General features: G+C 42.7%; 1 protein-coding gene across 3 annotated transcripts in view; it reads left to right on the top strand.

Moving 5' to 3' along the window:
- The first annotated feature begins 926 nt into the window (after nucleotides 1-926).
- The window catches only part of LIG3 (DNA ligase 3), a 424,911-nt gene continuing 399,074 nt past the window's right edge, over nucleotides 927-26,763 (top strand). Inside the window, exons 1-3 of one of the 3 annotated variants that reach the window (XM_069226761.1) lie at nucleotides 927-1,104; nucleotides 13,749-14,298; nucleotides 17,983-18,117. In XM_069226761.1, coding sequence (XP_069082862.1) covers nucleotides 13,758-14,298; nucleotides 17,983-18,117 — 676 coding nt within the window. In that variant the 5' untranslated portion in view covers nucleotides 927-1,104; nucleotides 13,749-13,757. The remainder of the gene's footprint in view (nucleotides 1,105-13,748; nucleotides 14,299-17,982; nucleotides 18,118-26,763) is intronic. The other 2 variants (XM_069226764.1, XM_069226763.1) reach the window with 2 other exon arrangements.

The raw sequence follows: 26,763 nt of genomic DNA on the forward strand, positions 1-26,763 counted from the left end.
ACTGTGTATTTAAAAAGCACTGGCTCACTCACACCTGCTCTTACTTACCTGTGAACAAGGCATGCTGTTGCCGAAACGCATCAGGATTTTTGTCTTGCTGCTCAGAATTGCTATTAAATGCTTGGATTTCAACATGGACTGGTCCCTGGGCTTTTCATGTTTGGGAGATATTTTCTGTGGGATGCTTCGCCCCAGTAACCCAGGCCGCCCTGCAGGGTCTGTGGCCCCTTACGGAGCAGGAGGTGACAATGATATATATATATATATATATATGACATATACATATATAAGCATACATTCCAAAAGACTTGATTGAGGAGGGAGACTCCCGATTTCTTAAGCCAAAAGTGGCTTTATTTTAGGTGTCTCTCATCTATAATTGCTTTTGCTTCAATATAAGCCTATGGTAAAGATACATTCTCCCGCTTTTGTTTTGCTCAAAATGTCCCAGTTCCAAGTTTGAAAATGTTGGCCTGTATGTAACTGTTACTGGTTTTCTACCAGCACTACTGGACATTTTAATGTCCCGGCCAGTACACAAATAAATGAAATCACTTAAAGCCATTATTTTTAGCCTTTATCTGTGAATACTTCAAACAGCAAAAGTAAATATAGAACACTTTTAAGTGTGTTCTAAAGCTGCAGTTATGATCCCTGACCAATAAAGGAAACCAAGGTAGAATTTAAGTAATATTACAAATAAATATATACGATTTTCTTTATAGTCCTATTTAGTATCCTGTCCGGGCCTTTCCAGACTCTTAAAACAACAAAATAACCGTCATTAATGGTGTGCATTTTAAACAGAGCCTTCTAAGCAATGATGTTCGTGTGAACAGGGTCTAGATTTCTGCAGCGCTCTGCAGCATCTTCTTGTGAGACGCTACTCGCAGCCGTGAGCCACCCGGCGTGTATTTGTCTTTCTTGGGACGTCATCTCTTGCTTCCACTGTGTTCTTTCCTCTGGAGCACCGTGGCTCTGGGCCCAAGTTCTAACTTGTGCTGGTGCTGCAGAGCGGCACTTGCCACGACGGACTCCAGCTGATGACCGCGTCCCTGGTCTCAGCTTGCAAGTGGCTATAGTCCGGTGATCCCTACGCGGACGGTGAGTAAGGCATGCAGGCTTACCCTGCACCATTGCTCGGCAATGAATGTTTGATATTTTTGAGAAGATGAGACCTAAACTCCGACGTGCCCATCAAAGTGTATTTGGAATTTGGCACATTTGGCGTCTTTCTGGGGTCTGCGTTTTTGTTTGCGAAATTGCTTTCTCGCTTTGTACCAATAAAATACCTTTGTTCCGGTCAAATAACATGCTTCGGAGCAAGTACTTATTGTCTTCAGGTTTACATATTTGAATTTGTTATACAAGTTGAATCTTGCCATGTAGCCATCATTTACCGTTCTGTAACTAATGAGTTTGTATAAACAAAAAACATGCAAAAACTGTGAAATTATATTTGCGGTAGTTTTTGTGCAGACGAAACGCACGGGTGCGTTTTCCAGATGGCGATGCTGTCTAATGCCACGTGTTAATAATCTGATCCCCTTTGTATTTTATGCTAAATCAGCCAAGGTTTATGAATGAAATGGTGGCATTCAGTAGTCCACCCACATGCATTGCGTGTACGGTGCCTATTCGTCCAATTGAGCATTAGAAGGCATTGCATCTTCAGCAGCTTCCCCATGCCCTCATGCTCTCAAGGGGAACTGTTTGTATTCTTGGAACCTGCCGGATCTGACCCTCTTGTAAGTACCCAGAACCACTTGTAGTGCTCACTGTACAACGCAGAGTCTACCCACAATGACAGGCTTTGTCAAAGTAACAAAAATGAACTATAAATTGACCATTAGGTTCCACACGGAAATCGGTGGTGCCATACACCGATCATAAGCAAATGCCAAACTGTAGTGTAGACCAGAGATCTTCAGACTTTTCTTCCAAGCTATCCTTGAACCAAATTATTATTCATATCTACCCCCTCTAACCAAAACTTTCCAGTCAAAAAAGGAAGTGGGGAAGGAGAGGCCCAGGCTTGATAAATGACGGTAACACTGGTAAAATAGGCATTGGCAAAGCCAATAGGTCTCACCTATGCAAGAGCCATTGGCATTGCCAACGTGTTTTAGGCGTGTTGTACACGAGCGTGGCTGCTGTTAAAAGTGAAACTCCGGAGTATAGAGTGGTGTGGAGAGGAGAGGAAAAGTGTGGAAGGGTGTAGAGTGTTGTGGAGTGGCACAGAGTGCTTTAGAGTAGAGTACTGTGTCATGGAGTAAAGTGTTGGGTAGAGTGGAATGGAGTGTCCCAGGGTGGAGTGGCATAAAGTAGAGTGGTGTTACATTTTGTTGGGTGGAGTTAAGTGTCATGGAGAGACATAGCGTATGGTGGTGTAAAATGTCAGAGTGGAGTGGCATAGAATCAGGTATTGTTAAGTGGAGTAAAGTGTTGTGGAGTGGGGTGGGCTACAGTGTCATAGGGTGGAGTGGCGTAGAGTGGAGTAGAGTGTAGTATGCATAGTTTTGTAGCACACCGCCATAAGGCAACACATTTTCAATTGAAATGACAATTACGTTTGCACACACACACACACAGTTTTACTGATAAAACTACAGCACACAAAAGATGATATGTGGAAATGGTATCATCTAGTGTATTCATTATTTTGATCGTATTAAAATATTTGTTTCCAACACACTTCAGAATTACAAAAAAGGTGCCTCATTTGTGCTTTCCTAATTCTAATATATTCTGAAATATTTGCACAGTTGATTTAAAGACATTTACATTTTGTTGGGTGCTAGAAAAAAACGTTTTTCACACCCCCAGGTTGGCACATAGATCCTGTCACTTTTCCATCAGGAGAAGAAAAGTAAACACCAAGCTCCCCCTAGAGACAAAGCATGACATCTGACCTCTGTCTTTGAATGTACAGCAGATGTGAGAAGATAAGAACAAAATTTAAAGGCCTGTTTATAAAAAATGAGCACTTGTGGAAGAATATAAGGAGCTAGTCAGAGAGATGGTAAACATGCTGTGATCCATGACAGGGACAAAGACTCGTTGGACATCCTAAAAAAAATAAAGCCATCAAATAAAAAGCATGCAAATGTTAGTTACAAAGCAAATAGTAAGCAATGGGTGGAATGCATTCTTAGGTCAACTTTCAGAATGTCCCTAAGAAGTCTTCAGAAATCATTAGTCTTCAAAAAAGAAAATCAGTTTACAAAAGCACAACGTTGTATTATCTTTGAAATATAAACTTGCAGCACAAACTCATAAACTTCTGAAGTGATTTCTTCTGGTATGTCAGTGCTATCTGACCTGACCCGCAATGATCAATAAAACAAATCGATACAGTACTGACATATAAAAAGTACAGCTTTTAAAAGTTAAGTCATGATGCATACGTCTCAGCCATTTGAGTCTCCAAGATGGGTGAGATTTTCCACATTCTAAATGGTGATTCCATAAAAATTGATGGAAATGCTTGTTTTTTGTAATGGCGATGAAAGATTTCAGAGCAAGTAAGCCCTTTGAAATCAGTGAGAAGCATGCTCCTAGTTTGGAGGGCGGTGAGCCTAAGGAAAATGACACTTCCCAAAATAGGGTGAAATGAGATGCATGCATGATGCTCACTGACCGTTGGAACAGAGGCAGCATCCATTGATAGACCAAAAAAACAAAGCTCGGAGCTGCTTTTCTTTAGATGATTTCTGATTTTTAGCATTTTCAGTGTATTTACAATGCCTCATTTACCAAAATATTGTAAACACCTCCTTTGGTAAAGAAGCACTGCTCAGTTTTACTTCTCCTGTCCATTCATCCTGCAGCAGTGGTGAGATGTGCTTCTTCTGCCTGTTTCTTAAAGCAGCAGAATCGGGTCTGACCTCTGTTAGTTTTTTGTTTTTTTAATTAAAACATTGCCCTCTATAGAGTATGTCTCGCTTTCCTAGGTCGAAGTCAGGCCCACTGGAATTATGCGGCAGAAGAGGGCCAAATTATGCGGCAGGGTTGGGTTAATTATGTGCTAGAAGAGGCAAATTATGTGGCACAATTCTGCACATTCTGATATAGTTTTACTTCATTATTTGATCAATTTAAAACTTGCAAAAACTGTCTGGGCTTTAGTTGCACCTCATCAGCACTGATTTAATGCCCAAATATAACAATAAGCATCAGAAAGTTGACCAGTCAAGCTTTGCGAAGGGCCTTCCACCATGCAACAACATGTGTCACTGAGTATTTGGTAACTTTTGAACCGTTTGAGCTAGAAATGATTTTTTTTGTTAGTCTGCAGATTATGCGGCAGATGATGGATTATGTGGCAAATCTCTAACTATGCAAAAATCGCTGCAGCCGCACTATCGCATAATTCTAGTGGCCCTGGGCAAAGTGAGCTGACATGCTGTGTAGTCAGTAGTTACTCCCTCTATCCTCCTTCCCTGTGCCACTGGTCCTAGGTTAAGGGAGACATGCACATATGCTTGGTGAGTAGTGGACGCCAAGTAAAAACAAACGCAGATTTTACCACACTCAACTGTCTAGCTGGGCCCAAATACTTCCCAGTAAAATTGACATTGAGATGCGTGTCATACCTCACATACCCGAAGATATGCCCACGTGTGGAATCTTACAATCTTTATATTATGCATTGAAAATTACACACAGACATGTGATGTTGGAGTGTAGTGTGCACAGTGAAGTAGTCAGGAGACCCTCCTGGTCCCCAACCACCCACATATTTAAGATGGGTTAGCCATTTCGGATTATGCAGGTCAGCTAGTGGTGAACATTTTGGATGTGGGTTTCACCTCAGTGAAATACCATAAGCCTGATTTCATGCTGTCTCTTGAATACTGGTAGACCAATTTGTGGTGTGGCTGAGCTACATTGGCCCTCTTAGAGACCCGCTACATGAGCTAGCATTTCCCACCCTCCCTCAACTGCGGCAATAGGCATGTTATGCTAAATTGGACAGCATTGGAACCCTAGAGTACTACAGTTAGCAATGCATTATTTACTAACATCCTCTTAGGTACTTTGGGCACAACAGGGCCATATTAGTGAGATGTAAATCATGCTTCAACGGCCCAAACGGAAAGGAGGGACTCCAAAAATATTTTCATCTACAACAAACCTCCCCCAAAAAACCCTCTCCTCACCTTTTTGGTGATTCCCAAACAATACTTCTGCAAATTCAAGATCTGCCTCTCTTTCTTGTTGATTAGGAGGACAGACAACACTATGCCATAGGATAAGAGTATTAAGAAGAAGATTGTATCTGTTGTATGGAAGTTGAAGTTGACTTCATTCACCTGTTCCAAAAGAAAACAGAAAAATTGTATCAGTGACAACGAAAAGTAACATATTCTTGCCTGAAAGAACTCTTAAACGGGAGGTTTTGGTAGAATGCAGGGTGCAGTGTGTGCCATGCTAAAATCAGTGTTTTTGCTGGCTGATTTATTTTTGGAGAATAGGAAGGTCCCAAAAAGAATTTGGAAGCGGCTTCTACTGTTGTATCTGCAACATAGTGTGCTTGATTGTGTTGTGTTTTTTTTTTTTTTTTTTTTAAATAAAAATAAAACGTATAGAAATTTTTGTCTTACAGTCACAGTGATGTTCACAACAATGTGGTGCAAAGGGGATTCTAGGAGACCATGGAGCATCTATTAGAACTGCAAGCCTGAATTGATTTTACTTTCTTTAGCAGCAAAAATGATATCAGACCTACTTGGCTTCGGGTAAAAACTGCGGTTCAAAAGCGTCCAGGTTCATATTGAGACACAGCTGAATTAGTTGTTTGTTCTTCTTGATGAACTTAAGCTTCATGTAGGTGCTGACGCTCCAGGACTTGTGTGATGCACTGGCTTTCATGAAGCAGAGGAGACTTTCAATTATAGTTACACATAATCCGCTTATGGATGATTTGAATTTATTTTATGTTTTATCAGCAAATAGTCTCTCAAGTGGCTCCCTGTAAAAGTTAAAGATGAGAGGGAGGATCTCTAAAGGCGATGGGAGTCGTTTGGGACCTGGAGGTGCACATGTGAACAGACTGGGTCCAGTTGAGTAGGTTGGAGAAGAACCAGTGAAGGATGTTTACAGTGAATTCTGTTTGAGAATGGAGATTCAGTAACATCGGGAGACCGGAGTCATTTTCTTTTATCTGGGGACAAGATGGCATTGTCTGTTATGTCTAAATAATGACATATTTTACTTAAATGTGATATCCAGTGTTCCAGTATTTTGAGTAGATATTTAGTGGGAATCAGATCAATATTATAATTTTTCAATTGTATGTTTTGATGTAAACTATTGGTGGTACTTGTCGTTTTTTATAGTATTATCTACATTCCTCTCTGAGGTCTTAACTTGTAAGATTGTTGTATCCTTTTTGCATCTATCCATGCTCTCACCCTCACATTCATCCAGATATATTTTATTCATTCAGACATGCACTGACCATCCCATATACTCTCACTCGCTCACTCAGTTACCCACGTGCCTATTCGTTACTCCAACTGGTGATTAATTCGCAATCTCCTTGCCATTTAGCGAGATAGAACAATCACAGTTATTGCTCAGAGAAATGGACTGAGAAATGCGAAGAACAGTCAAATTCCCCAATAGATCTATTCTAGTGTTCTTTTGCACCCATTCCAGACTAAAAATGGCAATTTTTAAACATTGTATCAACTCCATCCCATGTCCTACCTATGCTTCGTCTAGTAAGGTGCCTTCTTTGTCTTTCATATGTTGTTATATTGTAATTTTAAAATGTAAAATTTGGGTTACAGAGTTGTAGCGTGGTATTAATGCAGTTTAGAGTATATTATATGTACTTAGTATCATTTATAGGTATTGATGATACAACTAAGTTAAACTCTTCCTGTCTGTCTTTTTTTAACCGAATTTCTAATGTTCCTTAATACTCAACAGTAATGGTTAAACCCTACATTTCGCTCACCTCCTGGTGTGCAGGAAATGGTGAGAATTCTGCAGCTTCTATTACAGTAGCATGACATCCATGATGCCCACATTTGTTCTTTCATCCCGTTATCACTTTATTTCTGTAAATGTTATGTCGACTTAAGCAGTTAACTACACTTTGCGTGATAACTCATCCATTTCCCTCCAGTTCGTTCTAGAATTCTAACATTCCCATTCAACTGAATGCTGTACTTCTCCCTCTCAATGCCCACTGAGCACATTTGACACTGTAACAACCAGTGACAGAATAAACGTCTGTAATCAAAGCACTCGTGGAAGAAAATGTATACCTTGGGGGAAAAATCCTTGTTTCTAGTTGCTGCTGCACAGTGAACAGAATGCTTAAGTCTGTACTTAACTCCTCTGACACCATTTTGCAATTATGCCAGAGTGCCTAAGTGTTATTTACTGCTAACTAGAGAAAGAAAATAGAATAATAATTATTATTATTTATAATTATTGTTATTTATATATTTTTTTAAGCATGGATCTGCTATGTGATAGTCTAGAAGTTTTATACATGGAGGAGGAGGCATTACTCCAAGGACTGTACAATTTGTCTGAGTTCTTCATGAAAAAAATACCTGAAGTGTGCAGTTGTGTGTATGTTGATAAATATTGATTAATATATTATATCTAGATTAAAAGGAATGCAGTATCCACTGAAGCCTGGGCGTCGTCCCCATCCATTTTCGGTCATAGGAATAACATAATCTAAGAAATGATAAGGACAGTGCTTCATTAGCTTATTAAAACCACCACCAAATGTTTGGCATAACAAATCTTTCGTGACCCACCTAGCTTTAGTGGACATGAAGTGGACGATTTTTTAAAATCTAACTAAAGCATCCTGTGGTAGCGCACCATCATTTATAGACCACACATTTTCTATTGAAATGGTCACTTAATCTGCACATACAGTTTTAGTGATAAACAATATTGTACACACATTATATTGTGTGGAAATCGGGTTTCAGTGACTTTTTATCATTTGTGTATCACTAATTAAAATGTCTAGCTTTGTTTTGATACTATAAAAAACTTTGTTTGCATCACAGTTTGGGATTACAAAAAAGTGATTTATCTTTGCTTTCATAACTTCTGAATGTGCTTCGTTTATTTAGAGGTATGTACACTTTGATGTGTGTTATAAAAAAAATGACATCCTACAATCTTTATTTTCACACTACCTGTACCTCAGTAAAATTGTCACATAATTCATTTTACTTTCTCTGACTGCAAAGTGAGAGGAGAGAAATTTGTAAACACCAATCCTCAGGTTCAAAAAATATAAGCAACAATCTATCAGAATACTTAGCTCGCCATTTGACCTCTGTCTTTGAAGCGCAGCAAATGTCACAAGATCAGTACAGGATTTAAAGGCGTCTTCATTTATTGCTTGTTTTTTTGCCACCCATCAAAATTTGCAGGTGACCAGCTGATGGGTTGTGACCCACAGATTGCGAAACACTGAGTTAGGGACTTAGGGCCAGATGTAGCAAAAATAAAAATTGCGACTCGCATTTTGCGAGTTGATGCGACTCGCAAATGCGAGTCGCAAATTGGAATGCCAGAAAAAAAAGCGATCCGATTTTGCGACTCGCAGCCGGACTCGCAACGCTGTGTGCGAGTCCGCAATTTGCGAGGTCGCTGTTTGCGAGTGTGCAAAAACGAACTCGCAATTAGCGAGTGGGTGTCGCAAATTGCGAATACCTTCAAAATTGCTTGCAGATGCAGCAGAACACTCCAGAAAGCATACCAGAACACCCTGGAAACACTTCCTGGCACATGATGATGACATCACAGCCAGGAAGTTAACAAATACACCTGGGAGGAGGGCTCAACAGTGAGCAGTGTCTCTGCCACTCACAGTAGGGTGCTGAGGAGTGGTAGGCACAGCACCATGGACGCAGCAGGGACCAGCCAGGCTGGCAGGAGGGGCAGGAGATCATAGATAACAGCCAGGACAGATTCATGTGGCACATGGCGTTAATATGCCACATGACTGGTTGGCATTTTCCTGCCCATGGACAATTTCAACTTGTATATAGTTTCTTCATGACATTAATAAAACAGTTATTTTTGTTCCACTTAACAAATGGTTAATAGGTGAGTATGGTGGGAGTTGACACGTACCGTCCAGAATATTGCGTTGCAATGTGGTCCCGTCTCAGTCTGCCTTGATTAGCTAGACTCCTATCCCCATGATGGCGATGTGGTTGTTCTTGCTCTTCATCATCAGGATCTGGGTCTGCAGGGGTGAGAGGTAGCCCACGTCGGGTGGCTATGTTGTGGAGGATGGCGCATGCGACCACAATTTCGAAAGCGGTAATGGGGGTGTATTGGAGGGCGCCTCCACTGCGGTGGAGGCATCTGAATCTTGCCTTCAGCAGTCCGAAGGTGCGCTCAATCAGGTTCCTGGTCCTCTTATGCGCACTGTTGTATTGCCTCTCTGAATCATTGCTGGGTGTTAAAAATGGAGTCATGATCCATGGCCTTAGAGCATATGCACTGTCACCTGTTGGGCACAAAAGTACACTGTTAGTAAGTCCAGATAGTCGTGCACAGTGACCTGTGTGTATGTCTGCAAGGTGTATGCAGCTCTACCTAGGAGGTATCCATCTCCAAACTCCCCACGTTCCAGGCGTTGATGTATCCCACTATGTCTAAAAATGTATGAGTCATGGGTACTGCCTGGAAACTTAGCTACGATGTCCGTGATGACGTAATGGGCATCACAAACAACCTGTATGTTGAGTGAGTGGGTACACTTTCTGTTGCGGAAAATATGTTCCAGATTAGCGGGGGGCATATTTGAATGTGTGTCCCATCTACACATCCAATGACATGGGGGAAGTGGGCAATGCGGTAAAAGTCCAGCTTTGTGCTGTTAATTTCTGCCTCATTCCTTGGTAAGTATATGAACTGAGACCTGTGCGCTACTAAGGCATCTAGGAATGCCCTGAGGAACCTTGACACTGCACTTTGGGATACCCCACCTGCCACGGCAATGACCCCCTGATAGCTCCCTGAGGCCAAGAGGTGCAGTGCGCATAGTACTTGCACATGCGTAGGGATGGCGCAGCCACGCAGAGTCTTGTGTTCTAGCTGTGGTTTTAGTAAATCTATTAATTCTAGAATGGCAGCGCTGCTAAGGCGGTATTTATCATAGATCTCCTCTTCAGTTTGCTGGAAAAGGGTCTGCCTTGTTCTATATATCTTCTCCTGTCTGTGGCCCCTCCTCCTCCTCTGCTGGGCTGCGCAGACTCTCCTCCTCACTGCTATCAGGTATATGTCCGCCATCTTGAGTGACCCAGATGCCTTCTGGGTCTCCTTTTATACTTTGGTAATGGTTACCACCTGCTCTGAGTTAGTGGTAAATGCGACTTGCAAACTGGGCTTTTTGCGACTAGTCGCAATTTGCGAGTTGCAATTGCATAAGGTTTGCGACTCGCAAATTGCGACTTGCAATTTGCGGGTCGCAAAATGGGGTCGCAATGGATGCGACTCGCAAACGGGTCCCATCGCTTTTTGCGAGTCGGAAATGGGCTTTTTGCATCCCATTTCCGATTTTGCACTGTCGCAAATTGCGAATCGGCCCGTTTGCGAGTCGCAAACGTTTGCTACATCTGGCCCCTATTGAGGTTGTAAGATAGTTGTGGTAAAACACCCTCAAAATTTGAAGTCGCAACCCAGGTGGAAACACTAGTGCTCATTGAAGCAATACTTCTGTTGTGTGTACTTGGCCCGCTGAAGCATCTGTGGTGCTGTTGGCTTAAAATGGAGGCTCTCATCTTTGAAGACCACCAATGGTGATACTTTTGTCAGTTTTGAGGAGAGGTACCATTTTTTGTAGGATTGGTAAAATCGAGACACCTTCAATGTTTGGATAGGCCTCAATGGTAACATAATGGGGAGTTGTGCAAAAAAATGGCAAAGCTCCTGAAGGACAATGGCGGGCTCTTCAGTGGAGGGAAATAACGATGGAGCTCCCTGACCCCTTTGCTGCTCTATTTCCATTCACAGCCAGTAATGTTTCCCAGAAGAAAAGCCAGTGGTGGCTTAAGATAGTTTTTCCCTTGGAAGTCATTAATATTGTAAAAGCATTTTTGCTTCTTTTTGACGTATCTGTTGTAATTATCTTTTATTTCAGTGCTCTACCTGATTTTTTTTTTTGTTGTTTTTTTTATTTTTTTTAATCTGGTTTAGTGCACAGTGATTGGAGATGGGGCCGGGGTAAGGTTATATCACTGGGTGCTTTAACACACTGTTTTGTATATTAGCCCCTGTAAAGTATTTTCACCACCCAAAAATATAGAATGACTAAACTAAATTACACATGCTTATGCAGGCATGTTTGCTTTCCTTAATTCTGAGCCTTTTGTTTGTTTCTTATAGCAGGTTTGGAGAAATTAACAAAAATATAACTCAAATGCATGTGTGTGTTGTGTATACCCATTAAATGAAAGGAGAATCTGGCAGCAAAAATAGAAATCTGTGTTTTGATTGATATTTTTTAGTGTTTGTGATCAGCTGGATGCACCGACTTTTCAGTCTGAAGGCTCCAGTCCTTAGTTAATGTAGCTCCTAATGTTTTTTTTAGTGCCATTTTGTCAGCTGTTTCTTGTGTTTTGTGATCATCAACTTTAGTGTCAGAATATTTTGGACAGTTAAAATGGTCAATGACCAGCACAACTCTCACATTTTCGCCCGCTCACTGTAAATAAGGCATTATTATCAAAAAGTCTGAAAATGTAATTATCGGTCACCTGTATTACTGGCATCCTCACTTTGGAGGTCATTGTCGTGTTTACAGTATTTTATTTGTGAACAGTGGAAACAGGCCATGAGCTGTCATTGAAGTGGGGTACCCAAAGGAAACCAACATAGATGCAGTTAAAAGAAGATTTATTACAAGAAATAAATTAGATAAAGGAGCCACAAAAATATTCACCATCTGATACAAAGCCATAGCCTAGCTGCATTTTGGATCAAACCTGTACGTTCCACGCTTGTTCATAGAACTCACACAGACCTCACATTTTATACATGCAGTTTTACACTGTCACACATCAGGCTGGATTTCACACTTGCGCTGCCTCAGACACATCTATTCAGTATAAATAGGAGTTACTGTTAAAGTTGATGCAGCATTTCTGACTTCACAGCAGGGCTGGTGGGTGGAAACTGTGTTTCCGCCCGCCGACCCTGTGGTGAAGCGGGCCTTAACATTGACACCGGCTCGGAATTGAGCCAGCACCAATGCAGCAGTGCAGCGGGTGTAACAGCATCCATCGCGCATTCCACTGCCCGTAATTTGGGCAGTGAAATGCGTGACAAGGCTGTTCAAGGGGGCCCCTGGCACCCCCATTCCGGCAGCTTTTCCATGGTGGTATGAACGACCATGGAAAGGCTGGCCTAATGGGGCTTGTAATCCGGCGGGCAGCGTTGCTTGCAGCATTGTCCTGGCGGATTACAACCGCCGGGACCGCCAGGCTGGAGGCTGTCTCCAGCCTGGCGGTGTCATTGGTATTACTGCGGCGTTTTGGCTGCAGTTGGAATGTGGCGGATCGGACGGCCACTACAGCGGCAGTCCGATGGCCACCCCGAGTCTGGCGGTCTCAAGACCACCAGACTCAGAATGACCCCCTAAGTATTTATGTGGCCAATAAAAAAATAAAAAAACTATTGGTATAGAGGTTTGATATATCATAACAAATCCATTAAATTTGCTGGAAAAAAATAAACAAATCTTAATGTTTAGTTGAAGTTGTAGGGTGAGCAATCGGATAAGCATTCCTTCAATGGTTTGTATTTATGGGTAAGTCTAAACGAACGCATAACCTGTATTGAAGTTTTATATTTCAGATCTGCTTCTAAGCATAGCAAGGTTGTTTTTGTACACCTTTTGCTTTCTTTCATGATTTGAAGTAAATGCAAGGCTAGTCATTAGCGTGCAATTGATTTGTATAACTTCTCTTGCGGTGTATTTTTATTTTTTACCCTAGCCTACATAATTGGCTGTTTCCCACTAAGGATTCAAACCAATTAATTATCTTTTTAAAAACTGTCCTGGCTTATTTCTCCTTTTTACGGTATATAACAGAACGCCAGTACTATAAACACAAATGTGCATTTAAAATCATCAAATGTATTCCTAGCCCAAGTTGTAATAATATCAATAAAACTCTGCATTTTTTTTTTTAACATACTCTCTGATAATCATTGTTCATAAATGCACCTTTGTTTCTAGGTATGCTAAGGGTGTGGCTTAACACGGCCATGTCCTTTTTTGAGCTTCAAATTCATTGTTTGCCCTTCCTAAGATGTTTTAGTGACAGCTGCATAACTTCGTTCTGGCTGTTCTTGAAATGTTATAGGTAAAATTCAGTGTACCATTTTAGAAATGGGGGGCCCTGCCTTTTCCTACACATGCCTAGATTGGGGTGGTGTACATTATACCCCAAAAAGTAATTTAGCCTCTTTCACTGCTCATTGATCTGCTGTGTAGTTGAATAAACGTCTGACTTCCTGTAGGTGACAGTGATTTGTACTAGTTTGTATGACTGTCCCAATCAACTGCTAATTGATGTCTTTTATTTTGAACATCAGGCATTATGTTGTGTAAGAATGTTAATCACTGTTGGTATTTTAATAGTATCCTACATTAAGTGTATTGTTACTCCCAAAATTGAAATTTGTTTAATATTTTAATGTAACATTTTTTTCCTTCTCTTCCCATTGTTGACATTTGCTAGGAAATTTGTATGCCTGCACTGATCAGATTACTCATCCAACCCATTATACGAACATTGTGCCGAAAGGACTTTCACGCACAGTTGCAATTAGTACTGCAAAGTCGTTTCTCATATGCAATCCATCCGTTTGTCAGATCTTTACATTCCGGGGTCCCACCACTCCCTCTGTTTTTGACTTTGAGACAAATACCCCACCCTGGAAATAATTCTGTTTATCACACTTATCACTATCTAATCCGTTGGGCCTGCAGCTTCCCAGACGATATGGCAGAGCAACGCTACTGTGTGGACTATGCTAAGCGTGGAACAGCAGGCTGTAAAAAATGCAAGGAGAAGATCATGAAGGGAATGGTGCGAATCGGGAAGGTGGTGCCTAACCCATTCACAGAATCTGGGGGTGACATGAAGGAGTGGTATCATGTCAAGTGCATCTTTGAAAAGCTGGCGAAGGCACGAGCCACCACTAAAAAGATTGAGGACATTACAGACCTGGAAGGCTGGGAGGAGCTGCAAGATCCTGAGAAAGAACTAATAAACCAACAGGTCACAGGTGAGTCCTTTGCTTTGGTATCACTCTGCTACCAATACACGTCACTCCTGGCACTGCTGTCCCGATGCTACAAGCCATACATTTGTAAAATGCCTTGTTCTTTTTAATGTTATTGTTTGAAAGAGACTGCAAAGCCATTGTCCGTTCACTCCTAGTTAGCGTTAAACTAAGAAGTCAATGGTATGAAAAAAGATTACTTAAGGATTGCTGCTTTAAATTAAAAAAGCTTATCCTCTTGAGGTAGGGTTTGGATTTAGCTTTAGCTAGTCATGTAAATGGTATCTGGTTAGAGGGAGCTACCAGCAGGCATTATTTCGTTTCTCTTCAGTAACTGGTGCTTTCTCATTACATCTGTGGTTGGTGTTTTGAAATTCCCATTAGGCTGCATTAAGTCATGTAAAATGCAGTGTTTGTTTTAGTACTAAAAAAAACTCTTTAAAAGAATGAATAAAATCTTTAGAGTTTTTAAGAATTTGACATCAGTTTACAGTACATCTTTGTCAACTCAGAATAATCCGCACTGGCCAAAAGTAATTCTGTTTTTATTTTGCATAGTTTCTAGAATTGCTTTAGATCACACTATTTTGTGTGATACCACTGAAGGAAAAGTTGTTGGTATGTGTGTTTGTGTGTGTGTGGGGGGGGGGGGGGTAAATGTGTATATATCACCTACTAGCGGTCGCCGGTAGGTAGTTATAGTTAGTACCATGTTTCCATAGAAAAATCCTTTTTTGACTTACCTATATCTTTGGCACTGTTTGACTAATGTTCACAACATTTTCCCTAAAAAAATGTGCTGGTGATTCTTGTTGTGCACAGAAAGGTTCGGGGCTATCCGTCAAGTGGGGGCTGAGAAAAAAGGGAGTAAAAATTGTGTTTCCCTTGTTAATTCCCATAGGAGTTTTGAAAACGTCTACAGCACAAGCTGCTGGACAGAATTACACCAAATTTGTCTGAAAGCTAGCTTTCTGTACACAGATTGTGCTTTTGGTTATTTGGTGTAAATCCATTCAGTAAATTCTGGGATATTAAAGGGAAAATACATTTCCATATCTGAGATTGCGACGACTTTGCAAATAATAACGAGCTTGTGCAGGGAAATGCAGAGCTTTGATTGACTGCCAACACTTCAGCCAAGAAGTGTTGGCAGCCATCTTGGGACTCTGCTTCAGCTGAGTCCCAGAAAAAAAGTAAAAAAATAAAATAAGACAAGGGGCAAGGGTAAAGTCCCCCTTACCCCATAGCTCTGGTGCTGGGGGTCCCAGAGGGACCCCGCCAGATCTATTAAAAAAAAAATAAACTACCACCTACTCAGGGCTTATCTAAAACTTTATTGCAGTGTGGGCTGCCTGGGCTCGCCCGCAGCCCTGGGTACCACCACTTCCCCAGTGCTAAACTAATTATGTTGTTTGTGAGGGGGCCTTTGAAGTATATCATTCATCAAAGCCTGAAAAGGCTCTCTCACCTTCTCTCAATTTTTCTCTGGGGGATTATAGAGGCTTTGCTGCAGGCCCTGCAGCCAACCCCCTGCTGCGCACGGCCAAAGCCCGTGCGCGGCATTGGCTGTTTATAGGGTTGGCTGCAAGGCTGGGCCGCAGGCTTTGCGCGGCTGTGGTTGAATTAACGTATTGTAAAAATAAATTACCTTACATTAAAAAAAACATAGATCTTCACTGAAAAAAACAAAGGTTATAAGGACATTATAGTAAGGGAATAGAATTTAAAAAAAAATAGAAATCCACTTAAAAAAACAAAGTTTACAGGGACGTTATAGTTAGTTTAATCATACAAAACGACTGAAATTCACCTATATCCAAAGTAACTATAGGTCGTGACCTAAGGTAACTATAACTCGCTCCCACGCCATGCACTACTAATTACTCCACATATTACGGCACCTAGGACATCTTTGATAACATCAATGTAATATTTGCAGTAAACTTTTTGATGAAAACACTGCATGGTGGGGGCCCAAGTTATAATTGCCTCAGGGCATGAGTTATAGTTGCTTGAGATAACTCTAACTATAATAGGTGAATCTCTATGGTTTTGTACGTTTAAAACTAACTATAATGTTCCCGTAACCTTCTTTATTTTTCCGTGAATACATACATATGTTTATTCACTGAAAAAACAAAGGTTACAGGGACATTATAGTTAGGAAATAGAATTTAACGTAGACCGTGTACGGCGTGGGGCTGGGTGGTTATAGGGGTTGGCTGCAGGGCCTGGCCACAGACTGTGTGCGGCGGTGGTTGAATTAACGTATTGTAAAAAGAAATTACCTTTACATTAAAAAAAAAAAAAATGATATTCACTGAAAAAAACAAAGGTTAGAAGGACATTATAGTAAGGGAATAGAATTTAAAAAAAAACATTGAAATTCACTTAAAAAAAACAAAGTTTACAGGAACGTTATAGTTAGTTTAATCGTACAAAACTACTGAAATTCACCTATATCCAAAGTAACTATAGGTCGTGACCTAAGGTAACAATAACTCGCTCCCTTGCCATGCACTACTAATTACCCCACAAATTACGGCACTTAGAACATCTTTGATAACATCAATGTAATATTTGCAGTAAACTTTTTGATGAAAACACTGTGCATGGCGGGGGCCCAAGTTATAATTGCCTTAGGGCATGAGTTGTAGTTGCTTGAGATAACTCTAACTATAATAATAGGTGAATTTCTATGGTTTTGTATGTTTAAAACTAACTATAATGTTCCCGTAACCTTTTTTATTTTTACGTGAATACATACATATGTTTATTCACTGAAAGAAACAAAGGTTACAGGGATGTTATAGTTAGGAAATAGAATTTAACGTAAAGTAATATTAAATACAGCACAGTAATTAATCTGTTAATCCAACCGCTGTCACGCATGGCCAGGCCCTGCTGTCAACCCCCTGCATGCAGCCAACCCCAGGCTATGGATCTGTGAGTGTGTGTGAGTGGCTGTATGGGTATGTGTGGTTGTGAGAGTGGGTTTGTGATTGGCTGTATGGGTGTGTGAGTGGCTGTATGGGTGTGTGAGTGGGTGTATATTTTTTTAATTGTGGTCTGGATCCATGGATGCGTTGCAGATTCACAGGGGGGATTCGCTTAGCTCTGTGTGTTTCGTTTATTTTTAAGTCTGCTTTGGAACTGCGGATCCATCACACATTTACCCAAAGGGTCTCACTAAGCCATGTGGTGGATCCATGATATCGTGGTTTGGCGGGGGGGGGGGGAAGGGGTGTGTGCATAAAATGTAAATTTTAAATAAAAAATTGGCATTTTTATTTTTTATTTTTTTATAAAACTGACATAAGGGGTTAGGATACCGGTATCCTGAATTCCCATTATGTAAGTGGAAAGTGTACTTCTGCTGGGGTCTGTCTGTACAGTATCCCTTTGTGAGTGTAAGCTTGCACTCTTGATGCTTATGTTTGTGATATATCACTTTGTGTATGCATGTACATCATGTGTGTCTACTGCTTGTGATGTGCTAATAGTGCGTAAATAAGAGCAGTATGAGAAAGAGATATGGGCCTCGTGTTCAGCTGCTATTCTGTTTAAATTTGTATGTTTGAATTCCTCTAGTTCCATGCTTGCCTTTCTGAATTATTTATCAGTAATGCTTTACTGCGATGCTAACAAAGGAGTTGATTGCTTATATTGACCACTTTCTGCTCCCAGAACTTGCATCTAAAGTAGGAGCCACTCCTAAGAAGACACCACCCACAAGTAAAAAATCGCCTGGTGCTGAGAAATCACTGGTGACCGCAGAAGCAGCACCCAGCCCCAGTCCTCGGAAATTCCCTGGATTTACAGGTGGACTTAAAGTATATTTTGTTACTTTCAAACTGATTAACTTACTAAACTTTAATTACTCTCTGAGTTAAATGATTAATTTCATACCGAATGAGAAAGATGGTGTTTCCCATGAATACTCCTCGTAGTTCGGTGACAAGGTATCTGGTTTCTAGTTTAGTTTGTCATTGCTGACATGTTGTCAGATTGGCTCTGACATTACCTGCTGTCAGGTGGACCTTGTACAACTGTCACTTCAAGACTTCCAGGTTTTGTTCAAGCCTATGTATTGCTAATTTTGTGAGTTTACTTTTGCTATGAATTCAAAGGGTTTATCTAAAGTCAACTCTTATGCGAAAAAGGCCTGCTCTGTTTGTTTGATTTTCAGTGGAATCGTTTGCTTATTAATGTCCTTTTTCCTTTTCTTTCATATGCAGCTTACCAGTTATTACAGCTTATTGTGGTTGTACACATTTATTTTCTCTGTTAAGTTGTTCCTTCTTTGTTTTTTTTTTTCTTTTTGTGTGTGTATGTGTTTGTCTCAGTTTTTTTGTGAAGTGTTGCACCTTACTCGTACCTTATATTGGAAGATGAAATGTGGAGTCGATTTGTGTGCTGCTAAGCGTGTGTGTTTTTTTTTTTTTTTTTTTTAATAATACAGACATTCTTCCACATTCCCACATTTCTTTTTGGCAGGGACATGTGCGCCACACTGTGTAACGAAGTAAAACAAATCCTTGGAGTAAACAATTCTCATTGTACTCCATATGAGCATTAAAGCTTTGGTGTTCTCATGCACTTTTCAAGTGTACACAATCATCCCATTTTGGAACGCAGAAGGTTGCTGTTCCAGTGTCAGCCTTAATTGTCTCAAGGCTTGACTGCTGCAATAACCTTTTTGTCTATGTAATGTACAATTGTTACACTAAATCTTTCAAAACCTTGCAGTAAGAATGGTGGTTTGTGCCCACAGATTCAGCTATTCCACTCCATCATTATGCCATTCTTGCATGGATCAGCAGCACTGGCTCCCGATCTTTGCCAGGATCACTTTTAAGGTACTATGCAGTGCTCCACTGATCCCATTCTTGGAAGTCTCACAAATTCTGTCAATCCTGGCTTAAGAAAAATTCAGCAGGCTTTTGCTCTTGTCCAACTCTTTACTCTTAACATCCCCGACTTTCCAAAGGTGAATTTAGGTGGTAGAAGTTTTTGGTCTCCTCTTGCTCTCTGGAACTTAAAAAGATAACCCTTAAGACTTCTAGCAGTATCATAAAATAATTTATTTTCTGTTAATATTGCTAATACGTCAGAGTGCATAGTGTTGTTCCTTTGTAACTGGAGGAGGCCTTTCGGCAGTATGTTTCACTTTAAATGATTTGTGATAGATCATTGTATTCCACATTTATCTGGAAGCTCAGTTGACATTTTTTTCCAGCATAGTCTGTATTTGATTGCCTATTTCTAAATTGGGCTGCCATACAAATTTGAGATTGGTCCTCTTTCCTCAGGATAAAAGGAGTCTGTTCTGTAACCAGTGTCTTGTACAGTTATGGTTAATTGATCCCGTCACCTAGCAGTAGGTGAAAAATGTTTGATTCTCATCCTCTGCATAAGTCATTGTAAGAAATTAATATTCCACCTTGGAACAATTATCCTACATTTACAATGTAAGAATGCACCCATCTTCTGATATATTTGAAGTCTTATTTCTAAAGGACTCCAAAGAGAGTGCAGCAGAAAAGAACCAAGTGCTCCAGCTTTCAGAGCTAAACGTTTATCTTGGCTGGAATAAGTAAAACAGCCTTCTTGCATGGTCCACTACATTTTTCCTTCCCTCCTGCAGGTGGTTTACCAGTCACTGAAGCTGGGCTGGCTCCCTGTTAATAAAGGTTTGGCTGCGGATATGAAAACAGTCCTTTCTCCTTATAGAAGCATTATGTTTGATTTTTAAATTTCATGTGCTACCACAGAAGTTCAATCTTTAGCTCCAGATCTAGTTTGTAGACATGGCTGTGTGGTACTTCAACCAGCATTATTCTAAATAGGAATTAAATGCTCACAAAGCATTCAATGTTCAGGAAACCCTTGATCTTCTTGAGCAGATGCCACAATTTATATTGCTAAACTGCACCCATGTCACTAAGCACTTTGTTTCCAAGAATCTTATTGTGTCGAAGTTGATAAAAATCCTAACCTCTCCAAGTTCTCAAATACAGGATTTATTTACTTGGTGAATACCACCAAGATGCCACATTTGGAACATTTCTGTTTCCAAAGGGAATCTCCTGAAATGCCTCTCACAATCAGTCAGGGACCGTAGGGCTTAGTTTGCCAACAGCACCATCCCTAACCGTGTATCCACAAGAAACTGTGTTGATTTAGATGGCTCACAATCAGGAGGCCCCAACAATCCAGAAAGTGGCCAAGTTACTGTACCTGATACCTATCAATAAATCAAATGATAACTATGTGCCTCTATGTAGGAGGCTGGCCTGGCTTGTAGTGGGTACCAGAGGTACTTAAACCTTGTGCCAGGTCCAGTTATCCCTTATTAGTGTAGAAGAGGTGTTTCTAGCAGATTAGGCTGATAGAAGGTAGCTATGGCAAAGCAGCTTAGGCTGAACTAAGAGACATGTAAAGCTCCTACTATACCACTTATATCATATGCACAACATCATAAGAAAATACAATACACAGTTACTAAAAATAAAGATACTTTATTTTTATGACAATATGCCAAAAGTATCTCAGTGAGTACCCTCGGTAAGAAGGTAAGTACTATACACAAGTTATATGTACACAAACCAAAATTAGGTAAGTAAGAGCAAGAAAAGTAATGCAAACAGTGTAGTATTACAATAGGTTGCAATAGGCAAGCATAGGTATAGGGGCAACACAAACCATATACTCCAAAAGTTGAATGCGAACCACGAATGGACCCCAGACCTATGTGAGCCTGTAGAGGGTCGCTGGGACTGTAAGAAAACAGTAAGGGTTTGATAAATACCCCACCCCAAGACCCTGAAAAGTAGGAGTAAAGTACACCTACTACCCCCAGAGAGCACAATGTTCGTGATGGGGGAATTCTGCAGGAAGAACAAACACCAGCAGTGCACTGACAACGGATTTCCAGACCTGTAAGACAAGGGGACCAAGTCCAATAGTAGCGACAGTGTCCGGGGGGGGGGGCAGGAGCCCAGGAAATCCTGGATGAAGATGCAAGGAAGCTGCCTCCGGTTGGAAGAAGCTTGGAGTTCTGCAAGATAGAAGAGGACTAGGAACTTCTCCTTTGGAAGACGGATGTCCTGCGTCGTGATGAAGCTTGCAGAGGTGTTCCCACGCAGAAATACCGCAAATAAGACATGCTAACTGCAAGGGTCGTGGTAGAGGTTTTTGGGTGCTGCTGAGGACCAGGTAGGACCAGGATGTCACCTTTTGGAGGAGGAGACCGAGGGGGCGCTCAGCAACTCAGAGAGCCCTCACAGAAGCAGGCAGCGCCCGCAGAAGTACCCCAACATGCACTTAGAAGAATAGTGAACCGGAGTCCACGCGAAGTTACAAAAGGGGGTCCCACGACGTCAGAGGACAACTCAGAAGGTTGTGCACTGCAGGACGGAGTGCTGGGGACCCAGGTTAGGCTGTGCAGAAAGGAAATCCTGTCAGAGTGCACAGGAGCCGGAGCAGCTGCAAATCACGCGGTACACAGCTTTGCAGTCTAGTGTGGGGAGGCAAGGACTTACCTGGACTGAAGAGTCACTGGACTGTGGGAGTCACTTGGACAGAGTTGCTGTGTTCCAGGGACCACGCTCGTCAGGATGAGAGGGGACCCAGAGGACCAGTGATGCAGTCTTTTTGTGCCTGCGTTAGCAGGGGGAAGATTCCGTCGACCCACTGGAGATTTCTTCGGAGCTTCTGGTGCAGGGTGAAGGCAGGCTACCCCCAGAGCATGCACCACCTGGAAACAGTCGAGAAAGCCAGGAGGATTAGGCGCTACAATGTTGCTGGTAGTCGTCTTGCTACTTTGTTGCGGTTTTGCAGGCATCATGGAGCAGTCAGCGGTCGATCCTTTGGTAGAAGGTGAAGAGGAAGATGCAGAGGAACTCTGGTGAGCTCTTGCATTCGTTATCTGAAGAATTCCCCAAAACAGAGACCCTAAATAGCCAGGACAGGAGGTTTGGCTACCAAGAGAGATAAGAGCCTATCTGAAGGAGCCTCACGTCACCTGCTGGCACTGGTCACTCAGATCAGTCCAGTGTGCCCCCAACACCTCGGTTTCCAAGATGGCAGAGGTCTGGGACACACTGGAGGAGCTCTGTCCAGTTTCGCGCCAGAGCAGGGCTGGGGGAATCCCTGAACCGGTGTAGACTGGCTTATGCAGAGATGGGCACCATCTGTGCCTATAAAAGCATTTCCAGAGGCTGGGGGAGGCTACTCCTCCCCAGCCCTTCACACCTATTTCCAAAGGGAGAGGGTGTAACACCCTCTCTCGGAGGAAATCCTTTGTTCTGCCTTCCTGGGCCAGGGCTGCCTGGACCCCAGGAGGGCAGAAACCTGTCTGAGGGGTTGGCAGCAGCTGCAGTGGAGACCCGGAAAGGCAGTTTGGCAGTACCCGGGTTCTGTGCTAGAGCCCCGGGGGATCATGGAATCGTCCCCCCAACACCAGAATGGTATTGGTGTGACAATTCCATGATCTTAGACATGTTACATGGCCATGTTCCGAGATACCATTGTGACGCTATACATAGGTAGTGACCTATGTATAGTGCACGCGTGTAATGGTGTACCCGCACTCACAAAGTCCGGGGAATTTGCCCTGAACGATGTGGGGGCACCTTGGCTAGTGCCAGGGTGCCCACACACTAAGTAACTTTGCACCCAACCTTCACCAGGTGAAAGTTCGACATATAGGTGACTTATAAGTTACTTAAGTGCAGTGGTAAATGGCTGTGAAATAACGTGGATGTTATTTCACACAGGCTGCAGTGGCAGGCCTGTGTAAGAATTGTCAGAGCTCCCTATGGGTGGCAAAAGAAATGCTGCAGCCCATAGGGATCTCCTGGAACCCCAATACCCTGGGTACCTTAGTACCATATACAAGGGAATTATAAGGGTGTACAAGTATGCCAATGTGAATTGGTAAATTTAGTCACTAGCCTGTAGTGACAAATTTGGAAAGCAGAGAGAGCATAACCACTGAGGTTCTGGTTAGCAGAGCCTCAGTGAGACAGTTAGGCACCACACAGGGAACACATATAGGCCACAAACTTATGAGCACTCGGGTCCTGGCAAGCAGGATCCCAGTGACACATAACAAACACACTGACAACATAGGGTCTTCACTATGAGCACTGGGCCCTGGCTAGCAGGATCCCAGTGAGACAGTGAAAACACCCTGACATATGCTCACAAACAGGCCAAAAGAGGGGGTAACAAGGCTTGAAAGAGGCTACCTTCCTACACTCTAGCATTAATCACCATTTCTTTGCTTGGTGCACCAATTACTTGTTACCTTGATGATTTCAGCATCCTGCATTCTGTGTATGAGTCCCACTTGGCTAGCCTGTCTTAGTAGAAGGAATCATTTTTCTAATCTTCCTTGTTAGATTTTTACTGCCCAGGTTTAGGAACCTAATAGGTTGCACAGTAAGCAGGATCTGTTCCTCATTTCACCATTTGAAACCCTTGTTTAATTTAGTTTATTTTCTCCCTTAAAATTGTTTGTGACATTTAACTGAGTTATTCTCTGGTGAGTTGTTGTTATTGGCCTTCATTTGGATGCCCTTCTCACCTTTTTAGTGGAGATGCTGTGATTGACAGCATCTCGACTAATGAGGTTGAGAAGCGTCATTCCCTCTAGATATTCCCTATTTTCAGCAGGCATTGCAGTAAACTCTGTTGTATGCATATGAAACAATCTACAGCATCATGCACAATCCCCAAATCCATTCATGATCTGTGAACGAGCCCTAAACATCCCGACAATTTTGCTTTCCAGCCTTTCTTGTCCTTTAGTTCTAAACCTTGTTTTTTTCTTTTTTCCAGAAAAATCCATAAAATGTTGTGCAAGACAGTATTCTTTTTTTGTACCTTGGCTATATTATAAGGGTTTGCATTTATAACATTACTATGCTTTTTGCTTTCTAAAACAGATAGAGTTAAACAATATTTTCAGTTTTATCATTTTAGGATTTTTGTAACTGATTGTTTGGCTTCCAGTCGATCTCCACACAGATTCTCAGTAAGCTCTGCAGCATTTGCAGGATGTTCTGCCAGACACAATTGACTCCTCTCTGGGCATTTCAGCTCGCATTTCTTCTCGTTTTATCACAATAGCAAGATGCTAAAGTCCAGGGCTTGTGCTCTTCCCTTGAGAAAGGCCTTAGCCAACTTCTGGTAAAGGTTTTCTGAGAAAACTGGTGGGCATAGAGCCCTAAGACTGTGAAGAACCACAGTTTGTGCAACTACACATGTACAAACCTCTCTCTCCCACTCTCGTCAATTCTTTCTTTCCAACACTTTCTTCTCCTCCATCCACCCCAGCACACCCAAAATAATATGAGGAAAGGCAAGGGCCCCAGTCATGGAGACCTGTCTGGAGCTTTGCGCAGTAGAGTGTAGTCCCACCTGGGCTGCAGATAAAATCATCTGTACCCCTGAACTGTAAACTCCTGCTGTTACACCATAGCCTGATGTGATGGGAAGGAGTCTGTTGTGCTTACCTAGGAATGTTGGGCACAGTCTGGAATCTCCATCACGTAGGTTCCAGGTGAGGTCACTGGAGCTGTGGAGACCGACTGGACGGTTGGTGAGGGTTGGAAGCGGATGTATCTGTTTGGGTTGGTGGTTATCTAATAAAGCTCATCTTACGAAACTATACATGTCTGGAGCTTAACAGAATCACTCTGGTTTGGAGTGCACCGTGGGTGTACCTCAGCTGCTGACCATGCCGTAGGACTTCCATTGTTAGAACAAGATACAATCAATCAATCAATCAATCAATCAATCATTGAATTTGTAGAGCGCACTATGGACCCGTGAGGGTTTCAAGGAGCTGGGGGGGTTACTGATCGAAGAGCCAGGTTTTGAGGAGTCTTCTGAAGGTGAGAAGGTCTTGGGTCTGTCGCAGGTTTGTAGGGAGCGTGTTCCAGGTTTTGGCAGCGAGGTATGAGAAGGATGTGCCGGCAGACGTTTTTCGTTGGATGCGGGGGACGACGGCGAGGGTGAGGTTTACGGAGCGGAGCTGACGGGTGGGGGTGTAGAAGCTGAGTCTGTTGTTCAGGCAGGTTGGTCCGGTGTCGTGGAGTGCTTTGTGGGCGTGGGTGAGGAGCTTGAAAGAGATCCTCTTGTCCACGGGGAGCCAGTGAAGGTTTCTCAGGTGGTGGGAGATGTGGCTGCGGCGGGGTACGTCGAGGATCAGCCGAGCGGAGGTGTTTTGGATGCGTTGGAGGCGTAGTAGGTCTTTTGCTTGGATGCCTGTGTAGAGTGTGTTGCCGTAGTCTAGCCTGCTGCTGACGAGGGCCTGTGTAACCATTCTTCTTGTTTCTAACGGGATCCACTTGAAGATCCTATGGAGCATTCGGAGTGTGTTGTAGCAACAAGAGGAGACTGCTTTGACTTGTTTAGACATGGTGAGGGAGGAGTCGAGGACGAAGCCCAGGTTGCGTGCGTGCGTGCGTGCGTGGTTGGTTGGTGTTGGTGGGGTTCTTAGTGCGGTAGGCCACCAGGAGTCGTCCCAGGCGGAGGGGTTGGGTCGTAGGATGAGGACCTCCGTCGTGTCCGAATTGAGTTTCAGACGGCTGTTTTTCATCCAGTCGGCAATGGATTCCATTCCGTTGTGGAGTTTGGTTTTGGCAGTGCGTGGGTCTTTGGTGAGCGAGAGGATGAGCCCGGTGTCGTCGGCGTAGGTGAGAATGTTGAGGTTGTGTTGTTGGGCTGCTTGTGCGAGGGGGGGCATGTAGATGTTGAACAGCGTTGGGCTGAGGGATGATCCTTGGGGGACGCCGCAGATGATGTCGATGGCTTTGGAGCGGAAGGGGGGGGGAGGCGGACTCTTTGGGTTCTACCGGAGAGGAATGAGATGAACCAGTCGAGGGCTTATCCTTGGATTCCGATTTCGTGGAGGTGGGTTTTCAGGGTGTGGTGGCAGACTGTGTCGAAGGCGGCAGATAGGTCCAGGAGGATGAGGGCTGATGTTTCGCCATTGTCCATTTGACGTCTGATGTTGTCTGTGGCGGCGAGAAGGGCAGTCTCAGTGCTGTGGTTTCGTCTGAAGCCGGATTGGGAGGGAGCCAGGATATTGTTTTCTTCGAGGTGGCTGGTTAGTTGTGTGTTGACTATTTTTTCAATCACCTTCGCTGGGAAGGGGAGTGTAAAGAAATGGCTCCCTGTTGCAGTTACCCCCCACTTTTTGCCTGATACTGATGCTGACATAATACATGCTGCAGCCCTTAGAGACCTTCCCTGGCATCAGGGCCCTTGGTACCAGAGGTACCAGTTACAAGGGACTTATCTGGGTGCCAGGATGTGCCAATTGTGGAATCAATGGTACATTTTAGGTGAAAGAACACTGGTGCTGGGGCCTGATTAGCAGGGTCCCAGCACACTTCTCAGTCAATTCAGCATCAGTATCAGGCAAAAAGTGGGGGGTAACTGCAACAGGGAGCC

The sequence above is a fragment of the Pleurodeles waltl genome, chromosome 3_2 (assembly GCF_031143425.1).
Source record: "Pleurodeles waltl isolate 20211129_DDA chromosome 3_2, aPleWal1.hap1.20221129, whole genome shotgun sequence".
Taxonomy (NCBI): domain Eukaryota; kingdom Metazoa; phylum Chordata; class Amphibia; order Caudata; family Salamandridae; genus Pleurodeles; species Pleurodeles waltl.